The sequence below is a fragment of the Calliphora vicina genome, chromosome 5 (assembly GCF_958450345.1).
Source record: "Calliphora vicina chromosome 5, idCalVici1.1, whole genome shotgun sequence".
Taxonomy (NCBI): Eukaryota; Metazoa; Arthropoda; class Insecta; order Diptera; family Calliphoridae; genus Calliphora; species Calliphora vicina.
Genome location: NC_088784.1, coordinates 34982092 through 35002242, shown reverse-complemented (window position 1 = coordinate 35002242; position 20151 = coordinate 34982092). Strand labels below are relative to the sequence as shown.

The following is a 20151-nucleotide window of genomic DNA, read 5'->3' as shown; positions in this document are numbered from 1 at the left end:
CAAACGAAAAAAAATCTTTCGATAATGCAACTATGTAATACACAAATAATTATTCAATTTAAATTGTGGAATAATTTTTATAAATTTGGTGAATTTATGAAGAAAAAAAAAAGATTTTTTTTAAAAAAATTTTGATTTTTAAAAATTAATTCGATTAACAGATATTGGGGTATATGAGGACATCACCAATGCCTTCAAAATGTTTCTATTGTTTTTTTTTTTGGAAATTAAAGTTAGTTGGCGGAGTCACAAGACTCTCAGGTTGTCCCATGTCGATTTAAGTTAGTCCCTAGTCGAACTATATCTTCATATAGGAAGCTGGAACGCTTAAACCTTGTTAAAATTAAGAGTGACTCCACCATTTTTTTTAATGGTACTCCAAAAGATTAACGATATAAGTTTTAAATGGTGCTCCACCAGTTCACGAATTGAGGGCCTTTTCGGAAATGCATCACTGCGCTACATCTGATGCGCAGCACATTCTAAAATGCAAATGTTGGCAACAGTGCAAATGTCTTGAGTTCTAAAACGCAACAGTGAAACAGATGGGGTGAATTCCAAAATGTATGTATGCAATGCAACCTTAAAAAGTCGAGCGATTCTTAACGCAACCGTGTAAACTTTGATAATGTTTCATATCGCAAAATGTATGAACAAGTAAAAACAGGCAGTATGATAAGTTTTTATTAATTTTTAACTAAGCGTTTGAATGTTTTTTTTTGATAAAGTTATGACTGCATTGCATACATACATTTTGGAATTCACCCATGATGCGCAAAAACCCATCAAACAAGCATCACCAAAATGGCTGATGCATTGTCTGCGCATCAACATCGCAAACTAATCACAGATGCGCATCAAATGCAGCACAGTGATGCATTTCCGAAAAGGCCCTGAGTTTTAAATGGTACTCCACCAGTATCGACTTAAATTAAAAGACATGCGGTTGGTGCAAACAACGTAAAACAGGAACCGTTATACGAAGCCTTACATCACACACGTGCCAGAGTGAGACGCAAAATTGTCGAAGCCAAAAAAACTAAAACGGGCCTGGGGGTTACTCTCTATTGCGATGCGAAAGAAAAATGGTACAATTGGTACCCTTTATTGTTAAAAATTAGTTTAAAATGCTTTTATTTACAAGTTTTGACATTTCATTTTGTCATTCTTCGCTATTGTTTATTTTGTGGTGCCAGTATTGCTTCTTTTTGCGAAAGCGTTTGCGTAGACGATATAAAGTACAAAATTGTATTCTTAACGCATTTACCTTTCGCATCGAAATTGCATTCGCATCGCAATAGAGAGTAACCCCCCTGATTGCACATAATTACAATGACGCGCGAGTTGTTAATCAACCAATGATTTGAATAGGAAAACAATATTACGAATTGGACAACAATATTTCGAAAGAACTTATTATTATCGCACACCCAGTTCAAAAGTGACACAACTTAAAATTTTAATTTTTCAGAAATTTTTTATAGATAAAGAAGTGTATTGTTCATAGTTGATGCATATAAACCCGAAAAATTAATTTTGAGTTGTGTCACTTTTGAACTGGGTGTGCGATATGTATAATAAATAATCAGTTTACCTAAACAATTTTCAATTGTTTATCTTCCCAGCAGTTTGAAAAGTGCCAATTGGAAACCTTGCACTAGCTATATTACTACTTCTACAACTAACTAGTTCGATGTGGCTGCTAAAGTGGTAGTCAAATGGTTATCATTTGCACTACATTTCACCAGCATATTCAGTAGTAAACAATAGTCAGATATTTGTCTTTAGTTTTTGAAAATATATTCAAGAAAAATAAAATCTTCTAAAATATACCACTTCGATGGCCACATGTAATGCTGAATGTGGCCGTTTGTGTTTTCATTCTCAGTGATGATGTAGAAAATGCAAAAATAGAGAGTAGACTCACATGTTATTCTTAATAACAATTAGAGAGCAGTACAAATAAGAGCTCTGTGGTTTAGTGGTTAGACCATTTGACTAGAAAACGAGAGGTTATGTGTTCAACCCCGCTCTCAGAAAAATTAATTTTTTCTTTTTTTCTCAAATGCTGGAGTATTTTCACTATTGAATTTAATAGTGAAGTGTTATGCAGAGTGTGCCAATCGGCCACTTGCAATGACATCCCCGTGTTAAATTCACCAGTCAATAACGTTGCGAGTGGGTTGAAAATTCACTAGTAGTAGTTCTTAGTGGCCAACGAATTCGACGTAGCGGAACTAGTGCAATGAACTGCAGGGTTTTTACATTGTTTCTATAACTGTTGCCAGTACTGTATGCATTCATTGTGAGTGACCATGTATGTATGTATGTATTTCATTTACGAACTGTCAATTGAACGATTGCAACTAATAATTTGTTGTAGCATTAAGTAAATATCTGTATAGTGATAAATAAACAGGTATTTGAGGTTAATAGAAATATAATATAAAGTAATTTTAATTAATATAAAAACGCTGAAATTTATAAAATTGTATGTGATCGAAAATACTTGGAACTAATAATATAGTTTAATAACTGTTTACTAATGCAAATTTATAGTTTGACTGACTTCTACATTTTATTATCAAGATATACACGAATACACGTCGGTTGCACTATAACGCAGGAAATATTGTACTCGTCCTAAATTTGCCCTTAGTTGACTTATAACATATGTACACGCAAAGTACATATACTATTTGGGAATTTAGGTATATTTTGAGAATAACAAGACATTTGATTCTTTAATTTATCAACCTTTTTCAAAGTGAGGTTATGATTGACTACATGTATTTCATAAAAACTGGGAACAAATACAAAATTCTCATTTTAGATACACATACTTGGTATACTTTTAAACAGGCTTCTCAGATTTGCCGATTTATTAGCGATTTTTTACTGAAATAAGCTAAAATACCGTTACCGAATGAATCCAAATTAGCGTTACCGTTATGTTTAATCCGTTTCGAATCTGTAGCTAACCTTGATTATGACCATATATATTCTTCCAAATTGTTCATTTTATTTTCTATTTTTTCTTCTGAATATCTATTAATTTGATATACATACATATTTATGTATGTATTTATTAAGTGCATTATTGAATACAGCTTGTGACTATATTATCATGTATTTAGGACACAACTACACTACAGCTTTTTGGAGCAGTTTCATAACGTCAAACTATTAATTGGAATAGCAGCAATACTCCTGCATTAAATGATTCTACATATATACAAATCTTTCAAATCGAATCTAGAACAAAAATGTGGCATCATTTTTAATTTGTAATATACCCGAGACAATCCAATTTGGGGTCTTGAGTATCCGCCCCACCTTAGAGTTGAAAGTCGAAATTCAAAACTTAAGCTCAGCAACACCCCCTCTATAGTCATGAGTTTATTTTATTAAATTCGGATTATCGGTTTAGAAGTTACAGATTTATTTGCCTTTTTTCACATCCCCCACTGTGACCCAAAAGCTCGGTTTTAGGTTCTCGCACAACCACGATATCCATTTGCAAAGATTCATCTTTTCTGCCTTTCTTTCATTTCGAAGAAGCCCAAACATAGTCCAGTTTCTTAAAAGGCTCAATAAAATGTTAGCATATTTAAACAAAAATTTAAAATACGAAAGGAAAAGTTTCGTGTTAAAAATGTAAAGCTCGATTTTGATTTTAAAACCATGGTTTCTTCGGCAAACCTTCTTAGAATTCGTCGTAGATTACGATTTTGATAACCGCTTGGGCTAGAAAAAAATTTACCAACTCTAATGTTGATATTGTTTAGTTAAATTGTAAGTTAACTTCTATACAGGAGGAATTATTTGGCCTGGAAAAAACGCCATTATTTGGCCTGTTTATCAAATTGAGTTTTGTTTGATACTCCATCATGTGTGAAAATGTTAGGTTATGAAAACCAAAAACGGTTGCAATTGGCCAATGAAAACATCGAGAAACTGTAACGCGGTACAGTTAGACGACGCCAAGCATTGACCACGGCCTGAATACCCGGAAGCGATAATGCCAATGACGCGCTAGTTCTTTTTTTCCCAGAGCTGAATCTTTGTGGCTGAATTACGACTAGATATTGAAATATAAACACAAGCTTTGACAGACGCTAGAACCAAACAAGAAAAAAAGAAGTAAACAGCTGTTTGACTGACTCCACCTTGTATAAATTCGATAACTAATATTTTATTTGCATTGCGGATTATTTTTGCTTTCTCTATAGTTGCCATACGTTTTTGTTTTTTATGAACAAAAACCGGATTATTTAACATTTTGTAGTGAATGACAGGAAGAAGAAGAGAAATAACTATGAAATACAAAAATTAAAAAAAATGATTCCTAAATGGACTAAATTTAACTAGAACAGTCAAAAATTATGAAATATATATTTGTATGTGCCATATTATATTCCGATATCCAAATAACAGGTTTGATAAAAACTGTGTAAGTAATTAAAAAACAATAAAAATATTGCTTTAGTTCGGTAAGATTGAAATAGTTTTATCGAAATAAATTTATTAACGAATTACATATCTAATCTGATGCCAGTTTTTTAAATAAGTTAATTGCAAAAAATTATCTAATAAACATAACCTCAAAGATAGTGACTTGCAAAAATTAAGCACATACTTGACTGACTCCACCTTGTATAAATTCGATAATTGATATTTTATTTGCATTGCGGATTATTTTTGCTTTCTCTATAGTTGCCATACGTTTTTTGTTTTTTTATGAACAAAAACCGGATTATTTAACATTTTGTAGTGAATGACAAGAAGAAGAAGAGAAATAAATATGAAATACAAAAATTAAAAAAAAACGTGGTTAAAATAATAAACGGACTAAATTTAACTAGACCAGTCGAAAAATGTGAAATATAGTTCGTATGTGCCATATTATATTCCGACATCCAAATTACAGGTTTGATAAAAACTGTGTAAGTAATTAAAAAACAATAAAAATATTGCTTTAGTTCGGTAAGATTGAATTAGTTTTATCGAAATAATTTTATTAACGAACCCTTTATATTAGAATTACATATCTAATCACCAGTGTTTTAAACAAGTTAATTGCAAAAAATTATCTAACATAACCATAAGCACATGCTTGTTTCTGTTTTTACCAATCAAACGGCATAAAACAGCTGTTTCATTAGTGTTTATCACTAAAACAAACATTCACACAAACAACCAAAATCATGTGAAACATAAACAAAATACCGCCACTTTTTTTTTGTTATAACAGTGATACATTCATTATACACACGCACACAAACAAATTATGCTTTTCACCAGTGTAAACAAAAAACATGTGATTAATTAACCAAACTCCCGCTCAAAAGGAAAAACTCAATGTTTCACACATTCACCTCATTTCTCTCTCAACACAACAACTGATTTTTGTTTTGACAGTCATTTGTAGAGGAACAGAATAAAACAAGAAACACAAGTATAACAAACGTCAAACAGGCGAAAGATTTGCGATCATACATCAATAGTTATTAATTTTTTCAACAATTTTTTTAACGGGAAATAGAAGGTTTTAAATGTTAAAAATATTGCGAAAATGTAATATGATTGTGCAAAAAGAGTGTAATTAAAAATTGAATGTGAAAATGTGTGTGTAAATATGATTTTTTAATAAAAACTTAAAGCATTGCTTTGGTGTAATTCTTGTGTTTGCGGCGGAGCACTGGCACATACACACGCACAACACAATATACACGCCATTTGCAAAGTGGGTGTTTGTTGTTGTTCTTTTTGGTTTTCTTATACATATATCCCTTCTTCATTTAAAATACACATAATGTGTGGTGTATTCTTTATTTTTAAATGTTATTTTTTTCTTTTGGAAAAAATCTAAACAAGTTTGATGTTTGTAAAGTGAAGAAAATAGAAACGTCTAAAAGAATATTTGGTAAGAATGATTGCATTTTATCGTAAAGACTTTTTTTTCTGAAATGTGCATTATTATGTGTTGAGCGAATTCTATTCCGTAAGAATCGATGAATGTGCTGGTTTACTATAGTGGTGTGTATGTATACGGAGAATGAAAACAGGGTTGCCAAGTTTCTGTGATTTAGTGTTTTCTCAAAATAGCGGAAATGAAACATACTTTTTTTAAAATAATTTAGAAAAATATGTAATGGTATAATAGTTATTTATGCAAATTATATAATTTTCTATAAGTTTTATAGTAGTTTGGAAATTAGTTTTAGTAATACTTATTGGAGTCAATATTTTCAAACATTGGTACTCAGTTACATCCCTAAATCACTAAAATTTTAAATACTTATCTCGATCTCAAATGTTTTGATATAATTTAAAATGGGGTTTGATTTGCCAAATATGTACTATAGTTATCATTTTTTTTAGGTAGGTACCTAATTTATATTTGTAAAGTACTTCAGGAACACAAAGAGGAATGACTTATTTTGGAATGTTTTGTAGGAATAAGAATTGAATAAGGAAAAAATATATAAATCATTTTTTTAAATCACCAAATCAAATAAAAAAGTTAGTTTTTATTCCGATCGATTTCGTTTTAGGTTCTTCAGATTCCGTGTAATTTATTAATTACAAAAAAATTTAATAATTCTATATTTCTGATTTGTTTTAATTTTTATATTAAAACAAAAGTGAAATTGTTGGTACAGAAATTAATTAAAAATTTTAGAAAAACAAATAATTACAAAGAATAATCAATTCCACTATGAAAACTGAAAGTGGTTTCATTCCGAATGATATTTTGGTTTTACTTTTTCTAAAGAAGCAAAATACGGAAATAATTCCACTTTCGATCGGAATGGAATTCTGTGACAGGCCTGTATGACATGATAAGATATCTTGTGTATCGACCAATTGTGATATATGATATAATATAAAATTAAAAACATCTAATCAAATTAGTAAAGTAATAATAATGAACAATAATTTTCTTTTTAGACTTATACCTGCCACGTTTTATTTAATATATAATTTTAAAAATGATTAAACTAACACAAAATGATTGGCGAATATTTCGCCGACTTCAGCGTAAGCATAAAGTTTCCTCTGAATTCTTACGTTACAATTTGGAAAATATCGAAAAGTTTATATGGTTTGAAACATGGCCACGCATAGTTATAAAACGATATGCTGTAAGAAAAGAAAATCGAGTGTTCATAATATACTATCGCCTAAGGCGCGTACTTTTCGATCAATCGAATCGTAAAATGTTTAAAAGGATGCGACAAAACATAAAGCAGTGGTCCAAACGCATAGTGGCGTGGCAAAAAACTCATTTAGGCATTAAGGAATACGTTGAAGAAGTGGTGTACGAAGAGATTTCGGAAAAAAAAGATGAATTAGTAGCTGTCGCAAATACTGAAACATCAGGTGGCGCCATCGAAGATGTCAGCAAACAGCTCAAAGAACAACTGAAGTTATTAAAGAACGGAAGGAGACCTCAGCCTTTAATTACAAATTCCGTTCCAAAAGAAACACCTCCAAGTACAGTGCAAGAAAATCTAAAGTGTACCGATGATAAAGAGAAGTGTCCAGATTCTTCTGGGAACAAAGAAGAGAAGCAAAAGTCTGATAGTAATAGTGTAGATGATGTTAGGAGAAAATTAAAAGAACAATTAAATAGTATAAAAGCTCGAAGAGATAATACTGCCCCTTTAGATATAATAAAACCACCAGAGCCAAGTGACCGAGATGGACATCTTGCCGAATGTTCAAGTATAGAAACACAGCAAGATTGGCAAATTAATTTGGAATCCACACCGGAGAAGCAAATAACCACACAAGAAAATATACAGCCTGTAAAACAATTGGACACCGACGAAAAAACTGAAAAGTCTCACACAGAGCCAAGTGCACAACAAACTGATAAACTGAAGACTGGTTTGAATTTCTTGGACATGCTTATGTGTAAAGTTAGTGGCAGTACCAGCAATCAAACTATCATTGGCAATGTGAACTCATCTGCCACAAAAACAAACGATAGTCTAGCGAGAACGCCTTCATCCAGCTCCTTAAAGGAGGGCTATCAGCATTACCATGAACATTCTATGGATTCAACAGATGAATTTTTAGGTTTTGATGACTGTGAAAGAATACCCGGCATGCTAATGACACCTATTGTACCACATTCCACTAAAAATAACAAAAACTCGGTTTTCGTAAGCGAGTCGTTGAACGAGTACATGCGCCTAAACGATTTGGAAACCAATTACAGTATTGACGAAGATAAATCGGTGACAAAGAGTAAAATATTTGCCAGAGATATGGAAGGCCTGATGACACCGAAAACAAAACCTCCCCACTTTGACATGCCGGCTGTGCCAGAAAATTTACTCAAATTTCGTACGGTGGCCGAAAGAAAACAGTATTTGCAAAAGTTTTCAAAAAATTATCGCTTGGCTATCATTAACAATGAGGCTAGTATTTATAGGGAATTGCAACGAAGAATGCGCACTCAGAAGGTCAAAAGTGCCAGTCAAATTATGGCCCAATCAGCAAATTCGTCAATGTCTTTTACACGCAACGGCTGGAATGCTGCGTCTTTCATAAACACCGAATTTAATAAATACTACTATCAAGTTTTAGACGTCGATCATGGCACCTACAAAGTGCGTTTAAGGGGGGTTCGGGGCAATAACGATGAATTTCATAAAAGCCCTTATGTAAGTCGAGTAATTAAACCGCCCAAGGTATGCCCTGAACATTGTGTAGATGATCAAGTTTGGCAATATTTGAAGCCCATCAAGACGATTGCAGCAAAAACGAAAAAACTCAATAGGGGTCCCTTGCCTGCAGTGTTTAAACCATGTCCATTATCCCATAAGACTTTCCAGAAACCTTTAGATGATGACACTGCTGCTCTGCTTTTGGCTGGTGGCAGCATGGCTGTGGTTCGTATGCCCACGGTAGAATTGGAGGTTTTTCCTGAGTATGGCAAACCTTTGCATGAAATTGCCAAACGTTATTTACAATATATTTTGCCTCATCATGATATTTCCAGAGAATGGGCTGAATTTAGTGTCTCAACGCTGCTACAACCCAAGTCGCTTAAAGAAGTGGAGCAAGCAGCCGCCAAGACTTTTAATTCGCTAGACTTGCGAAAATCCTATACGTTTGTCATACCCTATCTAAATGATCGTAATCACATCTTGGTACGACGTGTGGTTGATCGTTCCGAGAAGTTGGATCAATCGTTTGAACAGAGCCTGGAAGACAGAGAATTGGTGCCAAAAACCGACTTCTCATTTCGACAAAACATAGATCAAACTGATGATGTGCTCTTAACGTGTGCCGATGTTGTTAGCGATATGATAAATACAGTGGCCATAAGTTGTAGTGAGAACTCATTTATTAAAACTGATCCTGATGGTTTGAATATTGATGTAGATTTAATTGGTACAACGAAATTCAATTACAAACAGAATTCTAATAGCTTAGAAACACGAGCATCATCTTCGCCGAATGTCACAGTGGCAGGTGGAAATATTAAGAAGCACAAGAAACAAAACAGCTTATTGTAAGTTTCTGTTTAATAAATCTCATGAAGATTTTAATATAAAAATTACTAATATTTTTAGAATGGAATTAAAACGTCTAAATGCTACAATTATCGATGCAGCCGTTAAGCCAGGAAATGGTAAGTTTATGCGAAAATTTCACTAATTTATTCTGTATTTGTGTTAATTTCGGTTTTGTAGATAAAAAACCTTGCTCCAAGGAGTACTGTCAAATGGGTTGTATTTGTGTTAGTCTGGAAGATATTGCGCCAATGCGTGAACACTGTGGAAAGACGAAATGCATGCTGGAGTGCACTTGCAAAACGTCTGGTCAATCACGTATAATGCGACTGGAGACAGATGTAAGTAACATAGAGATAAAAATGTACAATTGATGAAAAATTTTATATTGTTATTTCAAAAATTTTAAGGGTCGTACACTCACCACTGAGGATGCTTTTATGTTACGTCGCAAAGCCACCGCACGTTTAGCACGCATGGAAAAGGAATTCACATCCACGGTGGTGCTTACGGAGAATGAAACTCTACTGATCAATGAAACAAACAATGACAAAAAGCGTCGCTGTACAAAAGCACCCAAACGCTATGAAGACTTCACCGACACCGAAGATGAACAGCGTAGAAATTCGCCGAAAAAAACTGCCCTGACAACTATAGACAATGAAAAACATTTAGCAATTGAAATTAAAGAAGTACACGAACCGGTATACGTTAAAGATTCAATTTTAGAGCAATTAAAACATTGTACTGTTAATTTAGTGCCATTGCAAGAAATTGATAACATTGCACCCTGGTGCATGGTGCATAATTTATATAAATGTTTCTGCAAGGGTCGCGCTGTGGAGGGAAAACCGATGATTATTGAAAAGGAAGAGGTCAACACCACGGTCGAGCATAATACTGAACACAAATTGGAATTCGATTACAGTGTCGGCGTAAAGCCCAAATATACTTTCGATAAGGTGGAAAAGAAGAATAAAAAGACCGTGAATTATGACGAGGATGGTGAGGATAATGAAGATGAAGTAGCTGAAGCAGAAGATGATAGTGACGATGAAGACCAAGACTATAATAATGACGATGATAACGATGACGATGATTGGATTAAAGAAAAAAAGCGCAGAAAGAGGGAGAGCAAAGACAAGTTTTCTGAAAAACAAGTGGACGAAGTAAATATAAATAAAGAACAAGCTAAATCGGATGATGATGCTGAAGAAATGGTCGATGATGAATATTCAAGGGATTCAATACAAAGTGGGCGTACCGAAAAACAAAATCATAAACGTAGTTTGCATGAGGTGCGTAAACGTTTCTACCAGTCGCGTCCTGATAGCTGCAGACGTCATATTCCCACACCTAGACGTATGTTTCTGTATTGCAATCGCAGGCGCAGACTTAACGCTTTGAAATTTATTAAATATACTGAAAATGATCAATCTAGACTGCTACTAAATGAACATGTAATGCGATCGGTGTATTATCATAAAATAGACACCGAAAATCACAAAAATAATAATAGCTCTGCAAGCAGTACAAAAGATAATATAGATGCAGTGGAGAAAACTAAATGTGACATGACACAACCACCACAAGCAACCGGAAGTTTGTCCTCAACAGATGATAAACCAAAGAATAAGTATTTGCTTGCGAATGAAGTTGTGGATCTATTGGAAGATGATGAAGAAGAGCCCAGTAATTCGAAGCCATTGGAGATTAAAGATAAAGATGAAAATACTCAACTAACTTCGTCGAGCACAAGATCGTGCAGTTCGTTCGAAAAACTCTCTCCTGATACAGAATCCGGTGAGTCTACCAATCATTTCGAGATCTGCAGTAGTGGTGGTATTATAACAGTTAAAAAATTCGCTACCTTAACAGATCTAAAAAATACGGATCCTGTAAAACCAACACCAACAGCTCCGTCTGTAACTGCCACCAATGAAGCAGCCGAGCTGACAGAGGCAGGACTTGATGCACTCAAGTTACCTAAAATAGCTAGCTGTTTTTCACTGAACGTTAAAGCTAACGCACAAAAACCTACTTCTACAGCAGCGCTTAATAAAGAGAAGTGTTTGGATTTCACCTCTGCCACCTCTGTACACTCGGCAGCCTTTTCGCAAACTCAAAATCAACAAGAAATCGATTCGCAAAATAAATTGTTATTGGCAACAGCACCTTCCAAGGAGGGTAGCACTGATTTTCCTTTAGACATGGACAATGAAAATGTAAAAGTTGTATATAATAGTGTAATAAAAACGATGAATTCATTGGTTAGTAGAAAGATGCAAGATATTGACTGTGCCCTACAAAGAGAATCACATATAATACCCACCCCCAATGCAGAAATTCTATGCATCATGAAATGGTGTAATTTTCTAGATGCTTTTTGCGAGGGTTTCGCCTATGTCTGGCAGGTGAAAATAAAAGATGAAACATTTTTGGTGGTTACCATACGGAATATGATGCCTTTGGTTGCCGGCGCAATGGGCATAGTAAATATTACCGCTTTGAAACCGGATAAAATGCCTTTGATGGGTAAAATGTTGTTACAGAAATTCCGCAACAAAGCAACTGAAAAACTGGCCGTGGTAATGCAGGGCAAGCAATCTCATTGGGTGGTTAAGGGATTTCTAAATTCAGATCCTAATATGGCTTGCAACAAGCCCACGCCAGGAAGTCATCCGGCTTTGACGAAAAAGATCAATGTTTTATGTTCTTTGCTGGTGAAACAAAGACAAAAGGATCAAAAGAAAAAGGAGAAATCCTCAAGTCAATGGACTAGTCCTCAAATGAATTTGGCAACACAAAAAGTGAGCAGACCTACACAGGCACCACTTCAACAACCACAACTTACACCAAAAATAGCACAAATTATGCCAACACGTAGATTAACAACTGTGCAACCCATACCTCCTCCTGTAGCAATGTCACAGCAATCTCTAAACCCACCAATAGTTCAAAATCCAATTTTATTAACACAACTGCAGCAACAACAGCCAATGCCACAACAACCCTTGACACTAGAAATGCCACCACAAATCTCTGTAGATGCGACACAAAAACCAATCAAACAAAATGAATTGGAGCCGGGGAAAGTAATCGCCAAGATAAATTCACGAAAACGTAAAGCCGAGACGGCACAATCTAACAATTTATTGAAAATGGATACATACAGTAAAATGAGTTCGAATATCGAATATCGCAGTGTAACACAGGCCGATATTAATGAAATCTTCTTACCCGAATTACACAAATTGGATCACAAATGGTTGGTACTCGACTTGCACAATGACTTCTCTCATATATTCGTACCGGATTTTCGAGATCTTGTATCCTTGGATCGTATACAAAAGGTTATCAACTTTGCCCGGCAAAAAAGCAAAATCGTTAAACTGCAATTTTTTCAAAATGCACCATTCGATGCTTTCGTTACACCCAAATCGGGTAGAAAGATCTATTTTGGTCCTTTAACAATGGATATGAAATCCCCCACTCTGATATTGCTGCAAAGTGTGGATGGCCAAATGATGTTAAGGGAGCTCTATCAGTTGCAACACAATATAGTAAAGAAGCCGGAGGAAAAAACAAAAGCATTTTGGTTAATACATTTAAAAGGGAAGACACAGTTTGAAATTGATGCAAATGTAAATAGTGAAAAGGTAACACTAGAAAATACATTGCCCACCTCTTCCACTGCAATATCTTTAATAACATCGGAAAGGGATAAGGAAATAATGGCTACATCTGCGTCTACAACAAATATTGTCAATGAAGAAGGAAGAAATAATGTTGATGATGACGACGATGACGAAGATTGTATGATAATAGATGATGAAAACGTAGAAAGTTCTCCAACTGTGGCCAAGGAGGTATTCAATTTTAGTATAAATTCTACAAATACTTGTTTGCCTGGCGCCCCAGCTATACAATCATTGATATCATCTAAAGCAAATAACATGGATTCTACAATAATTGCACCGCACACACAGACCTTATTGAAAGTGCCAAATACAAATACAATTATAAAGCCATTAAATCATTCAAATGCAATCGGTCCTGTTGTGTTAAATGTACCGCCAATGTCAGTTAGTAACACAACATTGCCAATTTTAACTTTGCCACCAAACACCATAATAACCGGCATTACACCCGCACCATCGTTAGATGTAGCAGCAACACCAGTTCTTAATTTACCTACAAACGCTGTTATAACTGACATTAAGACAGCGCCACCGGAAGCACCATACAGTTCTACTATCTTCATAACTTCCTCGGCATCTTCGTCATCAGCTACGACTACTGTAGGCACAACTACATCCACAGCCTCTATTAGCAACGCAACATCAGTTTCAAATTCTTCGGATTCCCATCAAATACTAAAAAATAATACAGTGAATATAACGAGGCAATCCTTTGAAGCGGGAGCCATAAAACGCAGGCGCATTTCATTGTTCTGCTCGAAAAAATTTGACCAAATGTCGGAAAATATAGCAGTTGATGCGGTTCTTAGAAAAATTTTACCTGATAATACCGATGACATACTGACTGTGAGGGAGGAAGTTAATAATACTACATTACTAACACCAGAAGTTGTAGCGACTGTAGGTTCAACAAAAATTTCAAAACTTCGCCCTGCAGAATCGAACACTTCCCAAACGATAATGAAACAATCTCCAATAAACTCCCCAGCATCTACAACACAGCCAAAAGCACCTATTGTCTTTGATGTTAATTTTATGGACGATGGCGATGAGCCAACAGCATCGATTGTCATAAAACCCACAACAACGACGCCAGCAACAGCCACGACAACATCACAGACACAAATTTGTAAACCTTCTACATCAAAAACAACTGCTACAAATTGTTCACTGATCAGACAACAACTTATGTCTACAAAAACTTCGACTCCCAGTACTACACCTACGGCTCATGTTTACAGAAATGTTAAATTGCCAACACTCTTTAACACTACAACTGCTGCCACTAGCAGTACAAGTACAACAGTTAGTGCAAAAGGAAAACTTATTAACTCCTTACTATGTGCAAAACAAGCAAACGTTGTGCCGAAATTTTCAACACCTAGGCCTATAGCACCAAAAGCAAACCGTGCAACGTGTTCCACTTTTGTTTCGCCAACTGCTGATAATTCAATAAGCACAACTCCGTTTCCATTTAGAAGATCATCAGTATCTCTAAAAGTACAAAAAATAGTTAGTTCTTCAGTTGCAACCACGTTGCAGACGGCAAAACCGATAACTCCCACTGCAGCAGTCACAACAAATCAACTGCCGCCATCTTCGCCAACTTTAACTGTAAAACAAGTTCAGGAGATGTTAAATAAACCCGGTATAAGTGTTGCTTCAACAAACAATACACAAACATCATCTGCAGCTGCAGCAGCAGCTGCAGTTTCCTCACCAACGATGCCGCTACAAATATTGCCCTCAATAAAAGCAAGAATAACGCCGGCAAAAGCAACACCCATTTCACCAGCTACATCAGCAATAATAACTCCGGCCTCAACAACTTCGATATCGACCGCATGTACAGTTTCTTCACCATCTACATCAGTAATATCCAAGACCATACCTAATGCAGATACGGCATCATTGAATCCCACTTTAACCATAAGCAAAGTACAATCATTTGGATCACCGCAAAAACCCCATAATCCAGATAAAAATCTGCAAAAGTTTATACCTCCTCCATCGCAAGTCGTAATCAGCGATGTGAATGATAAAATTGCGCCACCACCTCACATACAATATGGCTACATTGTGTCTAAAACTCTTTCCAATCATAAGTATGTCGCCAAACGGGTAGCTGATGAATTTTATGTTAAAGTACCTTCAGTGGGTATATTAAAATTACAGGGCTTGGGAGCTGTTAATAATTATCTCAATAAGTAAGTTTTCCTCTTTACGTTCCTAATGGAAATCTTCTTCATCTAAACATTGTTTATTTATTTTGAATGAATTTTCTAGATATATTAACAAAACATTTAAGGATAGCGATAATACAGCAGGAGTGTGGCAGTTTATGGCCGCTAGCAAGGCTGTACAAATGCAAAATGTAAGTAAATTAATTATAATCAGGGATTACAAGATTAATTTAATTATTATTTGTTTTTTTTTTAACACAAATAAAAAAACACTACACCATTTCCAATTGTATTTTAGAAGTTTCTAATTGCATTTCAGAGATTTCCAATTGAGTTTCAGAAATTTCCAATAATATTTCAGGATATTCCAATTACATATATCGAGCCCTTAGCGCCAAATTATCGTAAGCGACATTTTTAAAATTTTTGTTTTATTGCAGAAATTAAAATTTTATGGGACCGACTGATGTTTTAGCGTTCTCAGAATATCAAAATTTATCGTAAGTCAATGTTTATATTTTACAGTAAACAAATTTTATCGTAAGCGACACACAGTGGTATAGAAAAAAAGAGGGAAATAAATATGTTACTTCTACATGGTTAGATTGGTTTGAATGAAATTTCACATGCGCAGAGAAGAAGTGTTGTCGAAATTAAGTTTTGAACGTGGACCTCATGGGCCCACCAGGGGCTCGACCAAGGGCCCTCAAAGTAGGACATTACATGTTACATTTTTAAAACGATATTATTTCTTGATTTGAGTTCCGATTTCAAAACCATTATACATGTAGAATCTTTCATCGAGCAATACAAAAAATCTCGTCGTAGCTATCAATTATCTATTATTTCCTACATTTTTACCCACGCTACTCCAGTTTTTTGATAACAGCGTATCCAATATTTCCCGATTTTCTCCAGTTTTCATTTGTTGGACTAACAACACATTTATATGTCAAATGGAAAAAGAATTGTTTAAAAATAATGACTAAGTCCAAAGTTATATGCATTTGAATTTAAAAAAATTTTAAAAAGCGATTTTTCGCAAATTTTTTGGGAAAAAAGAACTTTTTTCTTTTTAAGTTATCGCAAAAAATGTCTAAGAGGATGTAAAAGGAATTTCTACTTTCTGAAAGCTAAGTTTTCGTAAAATATTTTAAAGGAAAACTAGTTTCAAAATTGTTGTTACCGAGGCGACCAGGTCCTTTCAAAAAACACCTATTTTTTATGTAAAATAAAACTTTAGGGCAAAAATTCTCAAATCGCGTATCCGATATCAAAATATAGTAACCGATTATAGGTGGCTCAATATGTTTCTAATTATTTTGTAAAGGGTCCCGATAACCCCGACCCTGGTATGGATATTATAGCCAAAAAACTAAAAATTACCATTTTTGGAATTTTTCAAAACTTTTTTGGGAATTGCGGGATTGCTGATAATAAATTTCAAAATTCGTTTTTATTTTTCCATTTTGAATAGAAAATTTAACATAACTGTGAAATTTCATTAAAAACTATTCATAAATAACAATTTTATTTCAATTCGAAAAATTTTTATCTATGCAAAAATTCAATAAAAAACATTTTTTGTCATATTTTTCAATAAAGTATAAATATTTTTGAAAAATAAGCAAATAGCTTGAAAGAAATTATATTATATCGCATCATAACATTTTTAATACTATGTATAAATTTCAAAATAATCAAAAAAACCCTTCTCCTGTAAAATTTGTGTTTTGTCGCTTACGATAATTTGACGCTAATGGCTCGATATATGTATGTATTTCAGAAGTGTCCATTTTAATGGTATTTCAAAATTTTCCATTTGTATATCAGAAATTACCAAGTATATTTCAGAAAATTCTAATAACAATACAAATGGGCATTTTTAAAATCCAAATAGAAAATTCCTAAACACAAATGGAAATTTCTGATCCAATTGGAAAATTCTGAAATGCAATTTTAGACAATTTTTTTGTATAAATCATGTGAGAGCATCTCGGCAAATATGTATTTGTTAATTGTCAAAGACTTCAAATGTCAAAATCAGTTGCGTGACATGAAAAATTTTAATAAACAAACCATAAAATGCTCTTATTTTGGTCATTTGACGATTCAATCTCTCTGCTAATCATCTGATTTTATTGTTTTATGTACATTAGGGATATAACCAAATATTTCGCATAGTACCAGGAGGTAGGCAATATGTCAGTTTATGGCCAACAGCTAATTAAAACTTGGTGATACCGCTTAACTATATATGACAATAATATAGCTAAGAAAGAGTTAGAGAGTTGGTGATGTCAACATTTTTTGCCAAAAAATAGCCTTTCGTGTACTTTATTTTTAAAAAACTATAGGAAGAACATATTTTTTCACTTTTTTAGAATAACTTACAGGGACTCCTATTTTTCAAATGGAAACTTTTGAAATACAATTAGAAACTTTTGAAATACAAGTTGGTGTAGAAGTTCTAAATGGATTGAATAATTTTCGTTTTAGCATCAGAAATCGTTGCTGGTACGTAAAACAAAAAACCCCAGTGGTACTTCTGGAACGACTAAAAATAAAAACAATCCAAACATTATGACTGTGTGTGACACCTCTTTAGATGAACCGATATTAATTGATGATTAAATCTATTTAACATCATTCGGCACAATGATGTTTGAATATAAACAGTGGCGATATTATAATTAATAATTTCTATTGAAGTTATTAACGTTTGTAAATATAACCAATTATTTAAGCAACTTTTTAATCATATCTATATTTATATAAAAATATAGTTATTTTACAATATTTTCTTAAATAATACCATTTGATTGATTGTTTAATTATACATTCAAATTTTTATTGAAACATGCTTTAACATGAGATTAACTCATAAAAACAACAAGTTGAATTATTGTTTTTTTTTTTAGTTACTATGAATAGTTTTAAATTTCAATTTCATTAACGGAATTGTTCACAATACTTTACTTATTTAGTTAAGTATTATTTTTAATTTCTTTTATTATTTTTAAATATTATAGAAATCACTTTGTTTATGTTATTTTGAATAATTTAAAGGCAGCCTAACAAATTTTGTATGTATGTTTAAATAAAAGCAAACAAAAAAATCTGAATAAAAAAATTGGCAAAATATGCATAAAATTATTTAAAAACAAGTAACAGAGCTATATTCGGCTATGCCGAATCTTATATACCCTTCACCAAATTATACTTAAAAATACAAATTTTAAATACTTTTAGGTAAACAAAATTTATTTTTTTTCCAAAGTTGTTTTTTAATTTTTTGAAAATTTTTTTTTTCGAGTTTTAAAATTTCATTTTTTTTAAATTTTATAATTTTTAAAATATTTTTATTTTTTAAATTTTATAATTTTTTTTTGGTGAAAAAAAATTCGGGTTACAAAATATATTTTTTTTTCCGATTTTGACCCATTGTAGGTCCAACTTACTAACTATATCGTTGCAAAGGTCTTTGAAATATCTATTATAGATATCCATATTGTCTATATTAATGACTTAGTAATCCAGATATATGTAGGTCAAAAATCAGGTTGTCCTGGTTTTTTCCTCATATCAGCCATTTGTACACCGATTTTGCTGATTTTAAATAGGAAACTTCTCGAATGCATGTCTGACAGAATTATTAAATATTTGGATCCCGAAGATATCTGAGGTCTTCAGATTTCAACAAACAGACGGACAGACAGATGGACATGTCTTAATCGACTCAGCTATCTATAAGGATCCAGAATATATAAAATTTATAGAGTCGGAAAATTATATTGTGAAGGTGAAGGGTATAATAAATAAAATTCTTATAATAGCTCTGTTCCAGTAATAGTCAGATTTCTCTGTGGTTTTTATTCATTCTGAGAAAATCCTGAAAATCTGATTAGTACTACTAGAACAGAGCAAATATATGAACTTAGTTAATACATATTCAAATTGCAAATTGTATAGTAAGAGCTAAAAAGAATTTAATGTATTGGAAACAAAATGATAAATACATTTCGCAATAAAATAAACTGTTCGAGTTATTCGTCTTAAGTTCTGAAACAAAAAACTGCAGATGTCATATTTAAAGTTATTATTTTCTTGGGATAATACAAATTAACACCTTATTTACAAAACAATGATCAAGGACTTCCAGTTATTATGGTGATCTCCCAATGGATATGAGTGACATGTCTCTTAGTGACATTTGCATATCAAAGACGAGAGTGCAGATTGTCTAATATTGAGTTGATTATTTTCTCTTAATCTGAAATATTCCTCGGCGTAGACCTGAATGCTGACCAATTTAACGGGATTTTATTTTTTTAAAACAAACATAAACTGCGAAGCGTTTTGCTTGTCTGCATTTTATTTAGGTAAACTGCGTTGTTGACATTGCTGAGTTGAAAATGGTTGGTCGACTAGTTGAATCTCCAAGTCGTTCCGGTGCATAGAGCTGATTTTTGTATTAACATGCATTTATTATTTTCAATGGTCAAAAGGCATCACTGCATGGATGTGTTCTGTAAATGGACACTCCCACAATCGAAGACACATGCGCAGCAAATGGACGTTGATTACAATGATTACTGTCGCAGCTGTGGAGATAATAATCAAATAGAAATACTTGAGCACTTTATGATTTGATTTTACAGTGGAGACTATGTTATTATACAATTCCATGGCATTATTTCAAAGAATGATAATAGGGTCGCGATCCAGATTAAC

The 20151-nt window shown here is 33.3% G+C and overlaps 1 protein-coding gene across 1 annotated transcript; it reads left to right on the top strand.

The window, feature by feature from the left end:
- Positions 1-6956: 6956 nt before the first annotated feature.
- ocm (over compensating males) lies at positions 6957-18550 on the top strand. The gene is made up of 6 exons (XM_065511434.1): positions 6957-9532; positions 9594-9652; positions 9714-9874; positions 9944-15441; positions 15521-15608; positions 17917-18550. Exons 1-6 carry the CDS (start codon positions 6996-6998, stop codon positions 18049-18051), a joined length of 8478 nt encoding a protein of 2825 aa, XP_065367506.1. The 5' UTR covers positions 6957-6995; the 3' UTR covers positions 18052-18550.
- The last annotated feature ends 1601 nt before the right edge of the window (positions 18551-20151 follow it).